The 22,221-nt window shown below is 44.2% G+C and overlaps 1 protein-coding gene across 9 annotated transcripts in view; it reads right to left on the reverse strand.

The window, feature by feature from the left end:
- The window catches only part of LOC132392829 (disintegrin and metalloproteinase domain-containing protein 23-like), a 153,330-nt gene that overhangs the window by 64,023 nt on the left and 67,086 nt on the right, over positions 1-22,221 (reverse strand). For all 9 annotated transcript variants that reach the window (XM_059967280.1, XM_059967277.1, XM_059967276.1 and 6 more), the window contains exons 8-15: positions 21,224-21,303; positions 19,612-19,680; positions 16,076-16,147; positions 13,758-13,924; positions 10,304-10,388; positions 9,196-9,286; positions 8,545-8,596; positions 5,815-5,914 (exon numbers count right to left, since the gene is read on the reverse strand). In XM_059967280.1, coding sequence (XP_059823263.1) covers positions 5,815-5,914; positions 8,545-8,596; positions 9,196-9,286; positions 10,304-10,388; positions 13,758-13,924; positions 16,076-16,147; positions 19,612-19,680; positions 21,224-21,303 — 716 coding nt within the window. The remainder of the gene's footprint in view (positions 1-5,814; positions 5,915-8,544; positions 8,597-9,195; positions 9,287-10,303; positions 10,389-13,757; positions 13,925-16,075; positions 16,148-19,611; positions 19,681-21,223; positions 21,304-22,221) is intronic.

Raw genomic sequence — 22,221 nt, forward strand, 5'->3', positions numbered from 1 at the left:
TGACTGTAACACCTTCTCCAATACCTGACAGAGTTTTAGTCCTAATTTCTTTCATTGTCCACACAAGACCTTCCAAAGCCTTGTGCTTCACGTGCACTAGTATTTGGCATCATTCTGGGCCCCAAACAGTCCTTCCAGGTGAGGAAACACTTCATCTACAAGTCTGCTGGGGTCATGTACTGTGTCCAGTACTCCCGATGCAGCCTCCTCTACACTGGTGAGACCTGTCGTAAATTGGGGACTGCTTTGTTAAGCACCTTAGACCACAAAAAGTGGAACTTCCCGCTGGCCAAACATTTTAATTCCAATTCTCATTCCAACATGTTGGTCCATGGCCTCCTCTCGTGCCACAATGAGGCCACCCTCAGGGTGGAGGGGTAGCACCTTATATTCCATCTGGGTAGCCTCCAAACTAATGGCATGAATATCAATATCTTCATCCAGTAAAAAAAGATAACTCCCCTTCCCCTCTTCTTCTATTCCCCACTCTGGCCTCTTACATCTTCTTACCTGCTCATCACCTCCCCCTGGGTCCCCTTCTCCTATAGTCCATTCTCATCTCCTATCCTTCCTCTCCAGCCCTTTACCTTTCCTACCCACCTGGCTTCACCCATCACCTTCTAGCTATCCTCCTTCTCTCCCGCCACCTTTTTATTCTGGCGCCTTTCCCTTTCCTTTCCAGTCCTGAAGAAGGGTCTCCGCCTGAAATGTCAATTGCTTATTTCTTTCCATTGATGCTGTCTGACCTGCTGAGTTCCTCCAACATTTTGAGAGTGCTGCTTTGGATTTCCAGCATCTGGAGAATCTCTTGTGTTTAGGATAATAACTAGCTGGGTCTCAATAGGCTGAATCATTTATTTTTGTGCTGTATCTTTCTATGACTCTGTAGTCCACATGCTAAGTCCCCAATGCTGATTGATTTGTTTTCCTTAGTAATCCAATGACTTATTGTATACACGAAATTCTAAGCCCACAACTGTAACTATTTTACAGGCTGGGTTGAAATGGGGCAGGTCACCTGACAATAGTTTGGACCACATCTGGGAACCCCTGCTGCCAGCTTGCTTCAGGGAGCGGGCACGCACCCAGATGGAGATCGAGCACTCATGGCTCTAAAATCACCAAGACCCTGCCCATTTCCACAGATTACCAGAAACTCCAGGACACAACCACAGTACTCCAAGATATATCAAGGAAACAAGAATAAAGAGACAGGAAAACGAGGCTTAGAATCATTGATTTCTGTAAGGATAACAATTGTTTTGGTGCGTTTTGTTTTCATTTTATCAGTAATTCATTTAAAAGTAAAGTTTGGTTGCAAGAGAAGTAAGATAATGAATTTACTACACCACAGATTAGTGTGAAAGATTTAAGAATATATAACCACATCCTGTTTTTTCACAGTTCAGGAAAAGGAAGAAAAGGAAGACAACACAAGAAATGCTGTTTACTCGCACATTTGATAAGACTCATAGAGCCATGAAGACATGCAGTACACAATCAAGCCCTTTGGTACCATCATCCACCTATTTACACTAATCCCACTTTGTTCTCCCCACCTTCCCATCAACTTCCTCCCAAATTCTAGGACAGGAGGGGCAATTTACAAACCAACTACCTAGAAACCTGCTTGATTTGGGGATGTGGGAGGAAACCAGACCACCTAGAAGTAATCCATGCCTTCTCTGGCAGAACATGCAAGCTCCATGGAGACAGTCAGGATCGAACCCGAGTTGCTGGAGCAATGAAGTACTAGATGAACCACTGTGCCTCCAATATATTTCAATGTACATCACTCACTTGGACTGTTTGTGTGGGAGAGAGTACACTGCTGCAGTTGGTGATTCTTGAAAGCATCACTCTGCTTATAATCAAGAACAGATACTGGATTCTTGGGCAGGTGTGCCTCCCCCACCTGAGCTGACTGTAACACCTTCTCCAATACCTGACAGAGTTTTAGTCCTAATTTCTTTCATTGTCCACACAAGACCTTCCAAAGCCTTGTGCTTCACGTGCACTAGTATTTGACATCATTTTTCACTGCTAAATGTTGCAAGATACAAATTCAAAAGGACATTTGAACACTGTGAAATACAAAGTTGTGATGGTGAGATTTACGCCAACGGATTACAGTAGAAAATTAAAATATCTGTATTGCTGGTCATTGTGCATCCTTTTCCGAGCAACCCTGCGTAAGAGTTACGTTACAGGTTCTTTCAGATAAACTGCTGCACTATATCCAACAGCCTGACTCCAAGCAGCAATTGTAACTTCAGCAGAAGAATGTCCATAAGATTCTTTTATTCAGAAGAGTGAAAAATAGCATTTAAATCAGATACACTTGGCCAATGACTTACCAAGAGAAAATGAATCAGTGCAAGTTGTACTTTTATGGGTTACCTATTTTTTTCCCTCAGTAAAATACTGATTCCCTTCATTTAGTTGAGACACTATGCCACCTATTTGGGACAGGAGACTGTGCTGAACTAGTGTCATTTGCATGCAGTTGTGTGGCCATTAGACACTACAAGGTGCTTGGAGTTTTTAAAATAGCATCACTTGCATGTGTCTGTATTCAAAAAGCAGTGATTTTTGTCACTGATAATTGGCAAGAAATAAACATTAAGGCAATTCAGAACTGATTTCCTCATTGCAGTTTCAAGCATTCAGTCTTGGAGATGCCAGAAACACTGAGGAGTAAAAATGAAATGATTGCACTCCTTCAGCAAGTTAGTAACTATGAAGAATTTGAAGATATGAACAATCATCTTGAATGCTGCAATAAAAATGAATACTTGCAGGATGCAATCATCAAAAGCATTACAGCAAGTCAGTCCATTATTTGCATTAGGTGTTTGCACTGATTTTGTTCATTTACAGTTAATCAAGAGAATACAACAGTGTACATTGGATGAATTCCTCCATCGATAACTATTAGGAACTATTACACAGTTTTACAGTTCTGTAGTAGTATTGGCAGTGCACTAACTTGTTCTGTATGTCATTTAAATAAATAATTTATAACCCAGTTAAACATCAGTTTGTCTTTTTCTAAATATGGTTTTTAACTATTTCCATGAAACTTTGGCTAACTGGGCCAAAATGTACTGGTCCCAATGTGTCCCAACTAACAGGAAATATAGTTTGTTTGTTCCTTAAAATCAGGTTCCTGGACCTTCTGATCATTGGATCTTTAATACACACGAACTTAGAAATATTAAAAACAAAATAAAGTTTTACTGAAATTGAGCCATGTCTATTTATCATAATGAAAATTTCTCTGAAGCACAAGTCATTACCCACTCTCTATTCATGACATCACCGAAGGAAAGATTTTTAAACTTGCTGGGATATTTCTGAGCCTCCAGTTGCTGACTGCTTTTAGAACCCTGTCCCACTCCTGCTCTCACCTGTCTGTGACCTCCCACTGAAGTCTAATGTAAGCTTAAAGAAAAGTATCTCATAGAAACATAGAAAACCAACAGCACAATACAGGCCCTTCGGCCCACAATGCTGTGCCGAACATGTACTTACTTTAGAAATTATCTAGGGTTACCCATAGCCCTCTATTTTACTAAGCTCCATGTACCTATCCAGGAGTCTCTTAAAAGACCCTATTGTATCCACCTCAACCACCATTGCCAGCAGCCCATTCCACACACTCACCACACTCTGCATAAAAAACTTACACCTGACATGTCCTCTGTACCTACTTTCAGGCACCTTAAAACTGTGCCCTCTCATGTTTGCCATTTCAGCTCCGGGAAAATGCCTCTGACTATCCACACGATCAATGCTTCTCATCATCTTATACACCTCTATTAGGTCACCTCTCATCTTCTGTCGCTCCAAGGAGAAAAGGTGAAGTTCACTCAACCTATTTCCATAAGGCATGCTCCCCAATCCAGACAGGGTGTAAATCTCCTCTGCACCCTTTCTATGAGGGGTGATTAATAAGTTTGTGGCCCAAGTTAGAAGGAGTTAAGAGTTATTAACTTCAAACTTTCTGCATAATCACTCTAAGAGTTGACCTGCATGTGCATGTAACAAACAGCAACTTTGAGTGTCCTATGGACTCGGACCCCAAGATCCCTCTGATCCTCCACATTGCCAAGCATCTGACTATTAATAACTATATTCTGCCATCATATTTGACCTACCAAAATTAACCACTTCACACTTATCTGGATTGAACTCCATTTGCCACTTCTCAGCCCAGTTCTGAATCCTATCAATGTCCCACTGTAATTCCTGACAGCCCTCCACACTGTCCACAACACCTCTAACCTTTGTGTCATCAGCAAATTTACTAACCCATCCCTCCACTTCTTCATCCATGTCATTCATAAAAATCATGAAGAGAAGGGGTCCCAGAACAGATCCCCGAGGCACACCACTGGTCACCGACCTCCATGCAGAGGACAACCACTCTTTGCCTTCTGTGGGCAAGCCAATTCTGAATCCACAATGCAAGGTCCCCTTGGATCCCATGCCTCCTTACTTCTCAATAAGCCTTGCATGAGGTACCTTATCAAACGCTTTGCTAAAATCCATACACACTACATCTACTGCTCTACCTTCATCAATGTGTTTAGTCACATCCTCAAAAAATTCAATCAGGCTCGTAAGGCACAACTTGCCTTTGAAAAAGCCATGCTAACTATTCCTAATCATATTACACCTCTCCAAATGTTCTTAAATCCTGCCTCTCAGGATCTTCTCCATCAACTTACCAACCACTGAAGTAAGATGATGCATGTGGGACACAATACTCGATTCAACAACTTCCAATAACCTCACTTCCATCAGTGCTGTTGCTGGTTTATCTTAACATCAACTCTGGTTTTCTCTTTCCACATTCACTGCCTGACCTGCTGGGCATTTCCCATTACTCTCTCTTTCAGGAATAGCCCTAACTTGCATTTCATAGCTTTAGTGTGCACCATTGTTTGTTTCTTCTCACTTTCTAGTTGCCCTCGTTAACCTAACAAACAGTTCTGCAAATATTGGGATCACCCCGGACTCACCCGATTGGGAGATATTTCCATTGACTGCATCACCCTCCCTGCAACTTAAAACTTCCCCAGTTCTCATGAAGGGTCTTCAATCAGAAATATTGACTTTGTTTCTCTCTTCACTGATATTACCCAACTGTTGAATGTTTCCAGCACATTTTGTTTTATTTAAGAAAGAGATGACCTTAAGAGAGTAAGTTTCATTTGAGAGGCATATTCTCATCTCCTGTCCTGTAAATAAATAATCTTTTGGTGGTCAACAGGGGCTAATAAAAATGAAGTGACTGTCTGTAATATGGTATACACTTCTTAACTCTTAGGGTAGATTTAGCACTTTACACAGATTACTTTCAATAGTGATTAGGCTCAAACAACCAAATCATTGGGTAGGTATGTTGATTCTAAATTAGTCTTCACTTGAGGCATCATAGGTCCAGAACCCCAGTTCAAACCTGACCTTGATTGTTACCTGTGTGGAGTTTGCATTCAACTTATGTAACTGTGTTCCTGGGCAGTGGGGTGGGGGAAAGGCGGAGTGAATCAAAAGGGATGTTTGTGATCGGGTGGAGACCAAAGTCATGAAGGTAACACAGTTGCTTCTAGTGACGTATAGTGAACTGATGAATGAGGGCAGGTTGAGAGGTAAAGGGTCTGGAAGATATGACAAACAGCAGTAGTAGGAAACATGAGATACTGGAAATGTCCATCAGGTCAGGTTGTACATCTCTACCGATGTTGAAGTTTGAGAGAAAGACTGACTGATGGATTAATCTCGACCCTTGGAGTCAGCGAATCCTACCTTTGTTGGTCTGTTGAAGAGACAAGCTCCCCCACCTCTCTGTAGAAACTCTTTGTATTCCATTATGCTGCACCTGGAGAACTTACGGACATGGTAAAACCTGCAGGTGGTGAACAGCAAGAAGGGATGAGAACTCAAAACAAACCAGACCCAGTGCCCAACTCTGCCCAATCAAGGCAAGACGATCAACAAAGTCAAATGTGTGCCTAGCAACGGGGTGAAAAGTTACCACAGGCAAAGGTGAAGTTACTATCAGACAGCCATGATCTGATCAGATAGGGGTGTAGTCTCGAGGGGCTAAAGGGCCTTCTCCTGATCCAAAATCATCTGACTACACAGATAACTCCAGGGTTGAGCCTGGTATTTCTGTGCCAGTTTGGGTTCAAATGTAAACTGCAGCCCCTCCATGGCTGACACAAATTGGAGCCCAACCCACACCCCTTCCCGACCCAATCTGATGCAGTTGCATTTGTACAATTGCTGGAAAAAGGAAGGTCCCTAACCCCTCCCAATCCTGATAAGCACCTACACCCACTACTAACTCCCATCCCACCAACCTCCCAACAATGGTACTGAGGTCAACACAAACCTCAGGCATCGGAAAGGTCCCTCACCCCTCCCAATCCTGATAAGCACCTACACCCACCACTAACTCCCGCCCCACCAACCTCCCAACAATGGTACTGAGGTCAATACGAACCTCAGGCATCGGAAAGGTCCCTCACCCCTCCCAATCCTGATAAGCACCTACACCCACCTACTAACTCCCATCCCACCAACCTCCCAACAATGGTACTGAGGTCAATACGAACCTCAGGCATCGGAAAGGCTCCCTGATCCTAGAGACAATTGGTAGGGTCAGGGCTGAGTGAGAGAGAGTGTGGCAGGGTAGGGGGTGGCGAGGGTGGGTGCAAACAGAACTGAGGGAGAGGTGTGGCAGGAGCAGGGCTGAAGGAGAGAATATGATGGGGGTTGGCGATGGTGCTGGGAGCTGCCACTACAGCTCAATCATGGATGTTTCCCCAAAGAACAGTGGGAGTTGGGATCACCATCGACTGTCTGCAAAGGTTAAGGATTTATGGGGACAATCAAATAAGGAGCTGAGGGAGGAAGGAATCGAATGACATGCTGGCACAGTTAGGATAGAAAACACAAACACTGACGTTTGTCAGTGGGGCTGAAAGGCCTCTCACTGTACTATTTCATCTTGGGGCTTGGGCAGAGTGATGGCTTTCCATCCATAGAAACTAACCCAAGAGTTCTGCCTGCCGGTGTATGCAATTCTTTATCCAGAGCAGACACTGTGGAATTTCACTAACTAGTGTCTGAATTAAATACATTAGTGGTATAAGGAATTGCTGTGGGACATTCTCAAAACATTGGCACTCTCACTGCCGCCCCCCCCCCTCCCCCAGAGTAGCCTCCCATGGATTGGCTAGACTGAAGCCCCTTGAGTTGAGGTTCAGAGACTCCCCCAGGCTGAGGGTGCTCCTGTTTGCAGTAGAAACAACAGAAGCCTCTCAGCCTCACTGCGCCTCTGAAGGGGTCTGGACTTGGTTTGAAATCTACAAAGCTTTTCAAACCAAATGTTCTAAACCACCAAAACTCTTCTTCCTCTCAAAGGGTCATTGGTGGCACACTCAAAGAGCGAAGACTGTCCCTTTGAACAAAGAAGAACACACACATACACTTTCCTTTTGCTCCATTTGCCACTTTCCATCCATCACTGCTCCCCATCCCAGAGTTACACAGCATGGAAACATGAGAGACTTGCCCATGCCTACCCGAGCTAGCCCCATGTGCCCACAATCCCTCTAAACCTTTCCAGTCTGTCTGTCAACTGTACCCACCTCTACAACTTTCTCTGCCAATTCATTCCACCAGCCCACCACCCTCTTGCATGAAAGAGTTGCCCCTCAGATCCACTTAAATCTTCTGCCTCCCTCCTAAACCCATGCCCTTGAGCTTCCATCTTAGCTGGGTCCCTCATGATTTTATAAACTTCTACAAGGTTACTCCTCACTCTCCATCATTCCAGTGAAAAGACGTCTTTCTTGTAACTCAAGTCCTCCAGCCCTGGCAACATGAAGATTTTCTGTATCCTCTCCAATTTAATCAGGGTGTTCATTTAGAATGGTGACCAGAAATGCACACAATACTCTGGGTGCAGTCTCAGAAACCTCTTGTACATCTGTGTCCTAACTCTTGTATTCAGTGCCCCAACCACTGAGGGAATGTGTGCCTTCTCTCCTGCTTTTTACTAGAGAGGGGAGTCCAGCTGTTAGTTCCGTGAGGCAGATAACCCCATCCCTGATGCCACCTCCACCAACGCACACAGTACACCCACTGCCAAGCATTCCCTTCGGCCCACTTACCGCCCCCCTCATCCCTGCCTCAAGACCACTAACCATCCCCCAATGCCTCTGCAACCCCTGTCCCTTTAAAACTCTATGCCACCTCCCTCTCTCCTGACACCCATCTTTTCTCGCATCTCTGCTCCCCAGTCCTCTCTGCCCCACTCACATCATCTCTAGACGGACTGATGGACAGACCATGCACAGGAACCGTGGCTCTGTCTGTGTGTGGGTCTGTGTGTCTGTGCAGGGAGAGGATGTTCTCACTCTGGCCCATCTGTCCTCATCAACCAAACACCCCTCTCCCCAACCAGTCTGGGCTTTAAATATTTCTGTTCTGACAGTGCATGATCACTACAGTTCAACAGGACCCTACCCAGTGTCTTCCATGATGCATCCCGCCCAGGAGCCTGGACACTCGCATTCCTCTGAAAAAGAAAAAAACACACGATGCAGTCAGTTGGCAGGCTCCGGGCCTCCTCCCCTCTCACTGGGGCCCCAATAGGTGGCCAGTGATCCAACAAATGGTAGGTTGACACTAATGGAGAGTCCTGGGATAAACACATCCCCAAAATCCTCTCTCAATCCCAGGCCAGGAGAATACACTCCTGCCCCAGAATCTGATCACAGCCTCTCAGGGGTTCTCCTGTCACAGATTTACACAGCCATTAGTCCAGTGCGGTATTTTGATGTGGCTCTGATGAGTAAGAGACTTACTGTTGCTATAGGCCGGAAGCCCTCACCCCATACCCCAATAATGTGCAGCTGCAGTGGGGTAACTGACCCCTGTGGATCGCCCCAGATGTGTAGATGAGTGAGGAATTCAGGGTGGGTGGGGGTGAATTGTTGCAAATGAGAGGTAAGTAGCGGGAGAACGAACATAAGGCAGGAACAGGCCCTGTGGATGCACTGCCACACCCAAAATGACCATTCCCCCAGGAATCATAATCCATCCTACCCTTACTGAGAACTTGCTAATCAGCTTCACTTCAGGAACAATTGCACAAACAACATTAACGGCACTTACTTTTTCTCTTGGACTCGGACTCCCACTGTATACCCAAATTTTGTGCAAGACTCTGCCCGAGTACAACAGTGGTCAACCACATTGGTCCAAACTGGATTGGAGAGATTAAAACATAGACAGTTCTAATTAGTTATGCAGACATCAGACTGTAAGCGACGTCAGTGAAAACAGCCTTTCACTGGCTCGCACTATCCATAAATAAAGTAGGTCAAATACGAACAGTTTTCACCAGGACCTCAAAGATACAAATGCAAAATATCTGAAATAAAAAGCATCAAGGGATGGAAACACTCAGCAAGTCAGACAGATTCTGAGCACAGCGAAACAAGGCTTTCACCTTGTCTGCCCTTCCTGGAAGCTGTTTGACCTCTTGAGTGTTTCCAGTACAAAAACGTACTTGTCTGGGTGACATAAGTTGAGGATCTTCGTTTCATTAAAATGCTTATTTGAAATAAATCTGCATTGAAATAAACACAAACTTTTTGAGAAGGCTGTGTCCCAAGAAAATGGGCTACGTTCAGTTTCCATAATGTGAAGCGATATGTGGCAAAAAAAGCATGTCAAAAATATTGCCTTGATTTATCGATGATTTTGCATGTATTCCATGAGGGGGAATTTTATTCTGTGTTTCAGATTTTTGGGCAATGAGTTGAGAAACCTATGAAGCATACATAGTTCCATTACCCAAATGGCCATAATGCATGCACATTCAGTATTAAATGCAAATAAAGGGGACAAAAGTGTGGATGTCCAAACTTAAGAACAAGAGTCAGGCATTGGAAAAATAGCATTGATTTAAGATTAGTCTTAGTGATGGTTGACACGGATTTGGTGAGATGAGGAGGGCTGTTTTCTTCCTGTACCTCCCCGTGACTCCACAACTTTAATGCATCAGTGGGTGATCTTCGATGGAAGAGGTTGAGAGAAAGATGTGAGAGGTGAGGTGGGAGAATAATGGATTGAAAATGGAGGTAGAGCCTAGGATGCTGGGTCATTAACAGATACAAAATGAGCAGTGCTAATATTAAATGAGTTGGTTAATATTATACAGAAAGCCATTGGTTCCAATTCATGGACAACAGGAAAGGAAAATTCTGGAGGGTCTTACCTCATTCACTCCTACTCCTCGAGTCAGTGAGCAAACCCCGCCGAAGAACGCCATGCTGCTCATGCTGCTCCTAAACGTGGTGCCTCTGCGAAAACAAATCCAGCAAGCCGGAAACAACGGTAAATGTTAAATGCAGATAGTGGGTGGATGGGAGAGTAGAAAACAGGCGCTCCACAGAAATAGGTAGGTCTACACAGTACAGCCCAAGACAGCCAATCCATGCACAGCCGCGGAGTGACATTCAAACCCTCTTCCTGACCCCACCTCATCAACAACACCTCCTTTGCAAATTTACCTACTTTCCACTTAACATATCTACACTGTTCACCCCAGGCATTCTGTGTGGTCACTCACTGCTCAAAGGCCTGCACCCCGTCTCTAGGTTACGGTCTTTGTTAGCTGGGTGTTGCAGGGTCCCAAGCTGGGAGAACTGCTCCCAGTCACAGAGATATCCAGTCAGTCGAGCCTCACTAGAGCAGGGTGCCTGACATTGTGTGGGAATGGATACAGTGGAGGTGCAGAGTTCAAGTTCTAAGGACTTCAACTAACACTTCAGTGATGCCCCACTGCGGCAGTAAACAAAGTTAAAATTCAAATAATAAACTAACTCGTGGAGATGGGGAGGGGGAGGGGGAGAGACACCCCAGGCACCAACTTGACATGCTCCTTGTGAATGGATTGTCCTCTGGGGCATCGGCTGACCCACCACGCAGCACCAAGAAGCAGAAAGAACCTCCTTCGCAGTAAAGTGACTACCCACTTCTTGGTACTGATGGGAACCAGCTGCCTTTGAGCGAGAGGTGTGTTCACGTTCACTCCAGCGCCACTAGACACACTGCTGACTCTCCCCACCACCCTTCACACCAAAAGCAGGAGAGCTGCTCATACAGAGAGGGAGAGATGACCTCGGGGTTCAGTGTAATGGTAACACAAGGAGAGAGGTAGTTGGTTCATGGGTTAGGACAGGTTCATTGGGAAGGGTGAACTGATTGAGATGGGAAAGTGGTCAAGTGCCTTTTAGCAGGGTGGGGCAGATCAAGAGTGGATGGTTTTCAGAGCAGTGAGGTTGCAGGGGGAGAGGAAAAACAAAGGTTTCCATAGGTGAACCTACTGGGTAGAACACTCCTACACCATTCTGCTCCACAAAACCTCATTCTTACAGACTGAGGCCATTTGGCCTATCAGTCTATGCTAACTCAGAGCAATCCCATCAGTCCCTTACCTCACACTTATCACCACCCACCTACCTTCCCCCTCAACTCCCACCACTCCCTCCCCCCCCCCCCACCACATGGAATAATTTGCAGCAGCTAATTAACCTACCAATCTGCACATCTTTCGGATGTGGGACGAGACCAGAGAGTCTGGAGGAAACCCACTCGGTCACACAGGGAAACACCACGTAGGCAGAGCCCGAGGTCAGGATTGGACCTGGATCTCTGGAGCTTGTAGCTGGAACACTGAGTATTTCAAATCTGCTACCACGTCCTTCCTTGACCTATCCTCTGGCAGCTCCCCATCTCACAGCGCTCTGAGATAACTGCACTTCTGTTTGATATCTGTACTGCAACTGAAGCCTTTGAACTCTGGAGCATTTCATCTCCCATGCCCTCGCCCAGAGCCTGCACCTTCAAACAATGGTTTGGGGACCTCTCACGCTGCCTCTTCATATACACTGCTGTTGAGCTCCACTGGCCACAAGCTCAGCCAAGTGCCATAGAGTGATTTAGTGTGAAGAAGGCTACGCAGGTTGATAAGGTGGTTATTGTGTGTTGGACGTCATTCAGCGGGGAAGTGAGTTCAAAAGCTGCAAGGTCATGTTGCAAAACTCTACAAAGCCCTGGTTAGATCACACTTTAAATTGTGTTCAGTCCTGGTCGCCTCATTATAGGAATGATGTAGAATTGTTAGAGAGAATACAGAGAAGATTTATCAGGCTGCTGCCTGGATTAGAGAGCACGTCTTAAGAGGATATGTTGAGCGAGCTGGGGCTTTTCTCTTTGAAGAGAAGGATGACTGGAGGTGTACAAAATGATGAGGTATCATCAAGACAATAGCCAGAGCCTTTTATCCCCAGGGCAGAACAAGCTAATACAAGCATTCATAATTTTAAGGTGATTGGAGGGAAGTATAGGGATGATGTCAGAGGTTGGTGTGTGGAACATCCTCCAGGGGCGGTGGTAGAAGCAGATACCATTAAATCATAGGACACAGGAGCAGGATTAGAACTAGGCCATTCAGCCTATCGAGTCTGCTCTGCCATTCCATCATGGCTAATATATTATCCCTCTCAACCCCATTCTCCTGTTTCCTCCTTGTAACTTTTGATGCCCTGCCTAATTAACAACCTATCAACCTCTGCTTTAAATATATCCAATGACTTGGCCTCCACAGCCATCTGTGGCAATGGATTTCACAGATACACCATTCTCTGGCTAAAGAAATTCCTTTTCATCTCTGTTCCAAAGGGATATCCTTCTATTCTGAGGCTGTGCTCTCTGGTCCTAGACTCCCCCACACCAGGAAACATCCTCTCCACATCCACTATATCATGTCCTTTAATAGGTTTCAATGAGATTCCTCCCTCATTCTCCTCAAAAAGTACAGGCCCAGATTCATCAAAAGCTCTACAAATGTTAACCCTTTCAGAATAATTCTCGTGAACCTCCTCGGGACCCTCTCCAATGTCAGCAAACCTTTTCTTAAATGAGGGGCCAGAAACTGCTCACAATACACCAAGTGCAGTCTGACTAAAGCCTTATAAAGTCTCAGCATCACATCCTTGCTTTTATATTTTAGTCCTCTCAAAATGAATGCTAACATTGTATTTGCCTTCCTCACCACTGACTCAACCTGCAAGTTAACCTTTAGGTAATCATGCACGAGGACTCCCAAGTTCCTTTGCATCTCGGATTTCCCAATTTTCTCCGTTTAGAAAATACTCTATGTCTTCATTCCTCCTAGCAAGATGCATGACAGTGCACCTCCTATGCTATCTTCCGCCTGTCACTAATTTGCCCATTCCCTTAACCTATTTAAGTTCTTCTGTAGACACCGTTTCCTCAACACTACCTGCCCCTCCACCTACCTTCGTATTGTCCACAAACATGGTCACAAAAACCATCAATTTTATCATCCAAATCATTAACATACAATGTGAAAAGAAGCAACACTGACACGTGCAGAACTCCACTAGTCACCAGCAGCCAAGCAGAAAAGGCCCCTTTTATTTCCAATCTTTGCCTCCAGTCAGCCAAAAGGGGGCATATGTTGGAGAGATTTAAGAAACTCTTAGACAGGAATGATAGGAAAATGGAGGGCTGTGGAGGAGGGAAGGGTTAAGTTGATCTCGGAGTAGGTTAAAACGTTGTGAGCACAACGTCATGAGCCAAAGTGCTTGCACTGTGCTGTACTGTTCTATGTAAGGCACGATGGAAGAGAAGGAAGCACTCACGAGAGCAGCTGGACCGAGTCGGCATGCTCCTTCACAAACTGTTGCCTGTACTTGGAGAAGCTGCGCAGGGTCTTCGCCTGGTCCTGGCCCACCTCAATCCGGTCCTTGTCTGACCATGTCTCCATGGCGACCAGCACCACCCTGGTGTTCAGCTGCTCCTTGAAGATCTGCAAGACAGGAGGACAGGAGCGGTACAGGAGTGGAACACTGGGTAAATGGAGAGTTATCCAATCCAATCAGTGGAAACACAAGGGTAAAGCAGGAGACATACATGGGGGAGGAGACGCTATTAGACAAGCCATTCATTTCTCCTCCTTCTTTCACAACAAAATAAAAATTTTTGTTCCTCTGGCTGATGGATGACTAAGGGTGGCACTGTATCTACCCATTCCAGGTACCCTATCAGGAAACATGCAGAATAAAAGATGTCACATATCACTTTACAGCCAATACTTCTGTACCCAATGTGCCTACAAGAAGTTCTCACAAACTGCCTTACAGGTTCTGTGAAGTGATATGCAGACGCCTGATCAGGGCAACACCTTGAAATCACTTTTTGTTCACTACTGTCCCATAGAGGTGGGGGGAGGTGCTATTCTGGGAGCGTGTGTGGGAGGTTGTTTCTCTCTCTTCCTTTGTTTAAGGCAAGCAGTGAACATGACCATTGGGAGGGTATGCTCTGTGCATGCTTTTAGCTAAGTATGTTTGTTGAATATTCAGCTTCATAGTTTCTGTTATTTGGGGAACATGAATGTTTGGTTGATTTTTTATTGTTTGTAAATGAATGATTAATATACTTATTTGCAGTAGGTGTTTTCTGTCCCACTTGCCAGACCTGCAAATCTGATTCAACATTACAACTACAAAGGCATGCTCTTCATAGAAAATTCCATCCATCTTGCATCCAATGTGATCTTTTTACATTGGCTGTAAATGGTGCTGGACATCCTGAGAAAGTGAACATTGCTCTCAAGCCATTTCTTAACTGCACTGATCCAACTGAGATTTCAATCTCAATCCAAGTATGATGTTCATCACAGGGTTAGACCCACAAGCAACGCTTAAGCATGAGGAAAGATCAGCTGGTTGTGGAAGAGATACAGAAGCCCACACAATCCTCTGGCGTTCCTGCAATGACAGTTTGGTTGTGGACTCCCATTAAATGCAGCCCAACTCCGGGAATGTCAGGATGTGAAGCCTGTGACGGGGCAACTTCAGTCCACTACAGCAATCCAGGACAGAGAGGTCCACTTGATTGATCTCCCCCAGCCACAAGCTCAATGCTTTTCTCTTAGAACTCCGAAAGGGGAAGGAGAGATTGAAGGAACCAGACCCCCCCATTAAATGAAGCCCGTCTCCCATCAGGATGTCTTGGGTTCCAAACCATTAATGAAAGCCGCATTGTGCTCAGTGCATGACTGTGGTAGGGGGAGAAACCTAAAGCTTCTATTTTCTATTCTCCCTACCCATCTCCCACCCTTACTTTCTATACCTATGTTCAATGGGAAATTTAAAGGGATTATCCTACAGCCGTCAGGCTCCTAAACCACAGTGGATAACTTCACTTACAGCAGCTCTAAACTGATTCACACACGATGCAATTGCTTTCAAAAAGCCTACTTTACAACGCATGGTTCTGGGATGGGGGGGTTAGAGAGAGTTGGGGGGAGTCAAGGGGGAGGGAGGAGAGTTGGGGGGGGTTGAGTTGAGGTGAAGGGTCAGAGAGGAGAGGGGGGAGAGGTGACTGAAGAGGGGATGGAGGAAAAGGGGTGAAAGGTGGAGCAGGCACAGATGACAGAGGGTAAAATTGATGGCGGAAAAGCAGGCTCCACTTTATTGATGCCTAAATCTCTTGTGCTTCCTACTAAGTACCCCAGACAGCAGAAGGGAGCAAGTAAAGATTAAATATTAGCTTTGGCTGTCACATATACATTGGAACATCCAGTGAAATGCATTATTTGCATCGAATCAATGTCGGAGGAAACTCACATAGCCTCAAAAACATAGAAACTCCTCACAGACACAGCGGTAATCAAAACCCAACCACCGACTGTTGCTGTCATAAAGCAAACGCACTAATCGCTATTCCACTGTGCCACCTGCTGCCTCCCAAATGGGCAAGAGACAGCCTGGCGTTGCCTGAAATCCCTGGTCCTCCTCTAAAGAAATGCATGACTGTGGATTTCCCAAGACGAGTGCAAAACAAAAGCCCTGCCACCAACATCCTGCCTCAGTGCCGTGATTCCAACCACAAGCAACAGAAGGACCAAACCTGACATCACTTCTCATTATCTGAACAAAGTTAGCAGAATACTTACAGAGTCCAAAAAGTTAACCACAGACTTGCCAAAGATGTTGGTGTGAATCCGGGAGGATTGCCGTTTCTTGTACTGTGGTGGAGAAGCAGAGAACCATTAAATATTGTGGAATGACAAGTAATACAAAGAGTATTTCACACAAGTGCTCGGCCCCTGCTGACAAAAGGGAAAAAGAAAATTTGCAAAGGTTCATCCACCGAGAAGTTAGGATTTGATGGTAACTAAAAGCGCTGGTCAACAAATTGTTTCAAAAGTGTTGCTTTCTCAGATTTTTTTTATTTATGATAGACCACTTGAAGCTGACACAAATATAATTTCAATCTACTTGTATCACGTAGGAATTTGGAGAAGCAAAATAAATAAAATATAATGCGTTTAATTTCATAGTGCTGACACCTTGAGATATTTCAACAATGCTAAAAATGCTTTGTTGATGATAATTGTTTGTACTCAGTGTCTGAGGCTTCTTGCTTAAGTGTCCAACGAGCATTGATGGATTCCAATTGCCCTGATACTGTTTCCCTATGTCTGCAATGTCCTGGTGAAACCTTTCACAATGCTCATCACTAACAGCGCCAAGATTTACAGGGAAGAAGTCTAAATGGGAATGCAGAAAATGAATCTTTAGTGACATGTTGCACTTCACCGTTTTGTATTCTTGAAGCATGTTGATAACCAGCTGCATGTAGTTTGGTGCTCTACATTTGCCAAGTTTCAAAAACATCCTTGAATGTATTCCATGTGATTTTCTCCAGTTCCACTAGAAATTCTTTAAATTGCCTGTCATTGATGACCTGTTGAATTGTGGACCAACAAAAATGCCTTCCTTAATCTTGGCATCAGTTACTCGGGAGCAGCTGTTTCGAATATCAAAATCCTTCACAGAAATTTATAGCCTTTCTAAAACCTGTCCTGCCTAAGCACGTCTAGGCATGGAGAAGGTAGAAAACTTCTCAGCTTATATTATGGGCAACATTTTAACTGACCTGAATTATGAATTATATTATGAATTAACAAATATAGGTGATTTTTTTAATGGTGTGTAATAGTGTAATTTCATGGTGATTTTCATGATCAGCAGCCCAAAATCCTTGGAAGTTGAGGGTAAGCAGGTTTTGACACAACCTCGAAAGCAAATTCAGAATCAGGTTCATTATTATATGTCATATTATTATTACTATTATATGTTTTGCAGCAACAGTACAATGCAATGCATAACTATACTACAAACTGTAATAAACATATATTTAAGAAATAAACAATGTAAAAAGAACAAAAAAAAGGTGAGGTAGTGTTCATGGGTTCATTGTCTATTCAGGAATCTGGTGGCAAAAGGAAGAAGCAGTTCCTAAATGTTGTGTGTGTTCCAAAAACATTTGAGTTCAATTGTGTAAATAATTGAAGTAAAAATAACTACAGAGCTACAGTATGGGAAGAGCAGTGTCTGGGACTAATTCAGACAATTTTTACAAAGGGCTGGGTGGTGCATGATAACTTGTGCACAAGATTTATCATCCCTGCTTTCCCTCAGAATGGAGGGGATCAGCTGTTCACGCACTGAACAATTGAGTTTAATTTATAAGCAAGCTATTGGCAAAATGAATAATATGTGGCAAAGGGGGTGAAAATTATTGATCTGTCAACAAAAGAAGGTAAAATACAAAAATATGACAACCTCCAATCTTGCAGGTGGATTTTAATCAAGTTTTATCAAAAAGGATTTGTGCCTGATTGGAGGAAGGAATGTCAATGAGGTGTGACCTATGTGTGTGGGTTGCCCTCTGCTGGTGGAACAGGCACAGGGCTGGAAAGGAGCACTTCAAATCACAATTCATAATTTTATGACTTCCCAATGAAATTTCTGATTCAGAAATTTTATTTGCAATTAGTGTGGAACATTAATCACAACAGATAAAGCCAAGAAAAATAGTTCATAGTAATTTTAGAACAAATTAGTTTTCCGCAGATTCACACCAGGGTTTAGTTAGTGTGCCCACCTCTTCATGCCCCTTCCTAGCACAGGCAATTTGGTGAGGTTATCCAAACTCCTTACAATGACTGATGATTCCTGAGTTTTTTTAAACCTACCACATTCTAAATCAAACCTAGAATGGATTCCGCCCACCTCCCCCGTCAGACCAAAAGTGGTGGCATCGCTTTCTGGTCTATCTGCAAGACGTGAAGGTGAATAAAAACAGAGCTCGTCCAGGACTTCAGGTATACTTCTTCTCAACTTAAACATTCCCACTTGTGGCTCCAGTATTCCTAGTCAATATTCCAGCAAACTTCAAGCTTCATGTGCTCAGCTCCACACTGCCTGAGTCCACCCACTCAGTGGCACTAAGCCTTTGCAGAAACCTTCCAAAGTTCTAAGCACTTGAACTGAATTCCATCCAACTGCCCTGAGATTTTTTTTTAAACATTGCAAAACAAAGTCCAAGAGCATCTTGCAATCTATGAACTCTCCACCCACTTTCCCCAAGCCCATCACCACCATCATTACTTGCCCGCCAAATCACTCAAATACTCTAGGCCAAGAGACGGAGCCTCTCCTGATCCTGAGGTTGGAGATTTGTTCCCTCATCCCAATGTCCTAAAGGTGCAACACTCTGAACCCTGCCAGATGTTGACTCCACTGGATGTCTGATGCTGGGCCTCTGTCCGAATACTGGATCAATAAAAGTGAATAAATCTTTATATACACTATGTGCATGCATCGTTACTAAGGATGTTCATTTGCACTTTGCAGAATCATTAGGCATCAAATTTTAAGCCACAACATATCTACACTGGCACCCTGGACCATTCACACATCCATTTAAAAATTCCCCCAGCGCCCTCTCATCCCAGCCAGCTTAGCTGCCCTCCCAACATGTGAGACCTATTTCTGGACTCAAATAGGTTATTTCTTTTGACGAGCATTAGAAGACTTGTCGACCTAAAACATTCATTCTGATTCTTCCTTACAGACATGGCCGGACCTGCTTAGTATTTCCAGTATTTGCTGTTTTGTTTTATTCTAGACCTCACTGTCCTCCTTCATCCATCCTTTTGATCCTTCCAACTAGGCCGCACACACATTGTGCCAGGTTGAACTGAGGACAGTTTCACCACAGTCAAAGCACCATACAGTGCAAGGTGTATGCACTGTATGAATGTGTATTTACCAGCCATAAGGGCAATACAGTGAAACACACTGTCACACAGCTCCAGCATCCTGGGTGCCACCCTGTGCTCTGGCACAGCATGGAGTTTGCACATTCTTCCTGCAAATGGGTGGCCTCCGGTCCCCTCCTACATCCCAATGACAAGAAAGTGAGTGGTAGAATCTGCAAGGTGGATTGGGCAGGGGGAGGGGTTGATGGTGAAAGAATAAAAAAGCAGGGATGGGTATGCCTTCGGAATAAGATGGAATAATTAGTGTAAGTGACCACTCTGTGTGGCTGAAGGATTTATTTCCAAGCTTTTATAACTAAGGCTCAGATAAAGCAAGCAGGCTGAAAGGAAGGCAGATTTAAAAGTATTGCAGTTCCCACCATCTTGTGGTCGTTTATGATCATGAGTTCCAGGTATTTCATTTCCGAGAAGACATTCCGGCGACGGGCCTGAGGAGACAGAAATCGAAAGGTTAGCTCATCCATGACATCACTTCCACCCCTACCACAGGAAGCAACCCATCAGCTGGACCAGACACCCAGAATTCACCAGTCACTGGAAAATATCTCAGCATTTCCCAAAGTGAGATCCATCAAGCTGGTAGTCTTCAAATCGTGGTGAGTAGAATTGAAACCCACAGAACTAATGCTGCAGTCTGGATTAAGATGCACAATTTGATCTCAAAGCAAGTGGAGACCATATTTTGAAGGTTCATAAGGATGATATTCAAACTAAGAGGACAAGTATATCAGAATAGACTAGACACATAAAGACTGCATCCTCCATGAGAGAGGCTGAGGGGTGTCCTGGAATATTTAAATTAATGGTAGGCTTCTCTATTATAAAGCAAAAAGCAAGATGCTGGAGGAACTCAGTGGGTCAAGCGGTATCTGTAGAGAGAAATGCAGTCAATTAGTGACATTGCCCTACGTCTGGGTTAAGGGTCTCAACCTCCCTCCACAGATCTTTAATCTGATGAAGCCCACCTCTACTGAACCTCCTCATAAGTGGCTCTTGTGAGGTGCAAGAATATAATTTAATGTAAGCTCTTCCCTGTCCCCCTTTTTCAGATATTTATTAACACGTCTACTTGGTTATTGTCTCAAGAAAATATGTTTCTATTTCCAAACTGAACTCCGCATCAATAATTAGAATTGTTCTGTAATGTAAATCTATCCATTGAATAGTGATGCTCATTCTGTGCCGGGCTTTTCCCAAGGTATCCTGTAGCTGCTGTTACTGAGTTATCCTGAAATCCAGCAGCTCTTCCACACCCTTGTTCCCTGAGGTCCTGTGGCTTTGTTCTTAGGAGCCAAATGCCCAACTTCACATTCATGGGTAATTAAAATGAATTTACAAACAATACTGTGAGTTTACAAACATCAAATTTTGAAACTATTTGTAAAGTTTGAAGTCCAAATTGCACAATTAGTCATAGAAAGATACAAACAAGCCCTTCGGCCCATCAAGTTCACACTATCAATAATCCATTTACATTAAGCCTACATGAATTCTATCTTATTGTTCCCACACCCCCATCAATTATCCCTGCATTCCAACTCTACCCCTTACCTACACACTGGGGACAGCACCCTGTGACTAATTGGCCTACCAACCTACACATTTTGGGATGTGAGAGGAAAATAAAGCAACCAGAGGAGGGAGAACATGCAAACTCCACACAGACAGCACTTGAGGTTAGGAGTGAATCAAGATCTCTGGCACTGTGAGGTAAAGGCTCTAATAGGTGTGCTACTTACCTGACACCATCAGAATGGTGGTCCTGCCACATTCCAAGGTGAACTCCCCCAATTACTTTCTATTCTCAATTCCACTTGCTCTGATTGTTTCTAATTCTGTGAGGAGCAGAACACTGAAACCTAGGGGGAACTGATCCCCATCCCTCCCTCCCCAGCTCTGCCAAAACATCACACAGAGGCAACCATGTGGAGACTCACAGTGACTTAAGGACACGGGGTGGGGAGTACTCACCGCTCTCCTTCTCCTCCGTGGTCGGAACCAGGGAAAGTCCGCCAGTCGAGACCAAAGAGCGCTAGCCTTTTTTAGATTGCCTGAAAGAGAATGCAGGAGAAAGGAACTGACATGCCAGCATTCCCTGAAAGAATATGACACATTTTTTCATATTGTGTTATATGCGAATGGGGGTGGGGTGGGGGGGAACTCGGCCAGGAATTTAAACAGGGTTTAAAAAAGTAGCAATAGATGGTGAAGTGTGAGGTTGAAATTCCAGAGCTTGGGGCTCACATTGCTAAATGTGGTAGTTTGGTAAGTGAACCTCCATAAATTCTCCACCCTGGAGCCTAATGGAGGCTAGAATCCTGGATGTATTTAAACATCAGAATCAGGTTTAATAAAGTCATAAGACCATAAGGTATAGGAGCAGAATTAGATCATTTGGCCCATTGAGTCTGCTCCGCCATTTCATCATGGCCGATCCATTTTCCTCTCAACCCCATTTTCCTGCTTTCACCACATATCCCTTCATGCCCTGACTAATCAAGAATCTAATCAACTTTTGCCTTAAATATACCCAATGACTTAGTCTCCACAATCGCTTGTGCCACTGAATTCCACAAATTCACCACTCTCTAGCTAAAGAAATCCTCCTCCTCTCCGGTCCGATGCTGTGTCCTCTGGTCTTAGTCTCCCCCCAACATAGTAAACATCCTCTCCACATCCACTCTATCAAAGCCTTTTAACATTCGATAGGTTTCAATGAGATCCCACCCCTCATTCTTCTGAATTCCAGTGAGTACAGGATCAGAGCCATCAAATGCTATTCGTATGATAAGCCTTTCAATCCTGGAATCATTCTCACGAGCCACCTTTAAACCCTCTTCAATCTCAATACATCTTTTCTTACATAAGGGACCCAAAATCGCTAACAATTCTCCAAGTGAAGTGTCACCAGTGCTTTATAAAGCCTCAACATTACATCCTTACTTTTATATTCTAGTCCTTTTGAAATT

This window comes from Hypanus sabinus, chromosome 4, assembly GCF_030144855.1.
Source record: "Hypanus sabinus isolate sHypSab1 chromosome 4, sHypSab1.hap1, whole genome shotgun sequence".
NCBI classification, from domain to species: Eukaryota; Metazoa; Chordata; class Chondrichthyes; order Myliobatiformes; family Dasyatidae; genus Hypanus; species Hypanus sabinus.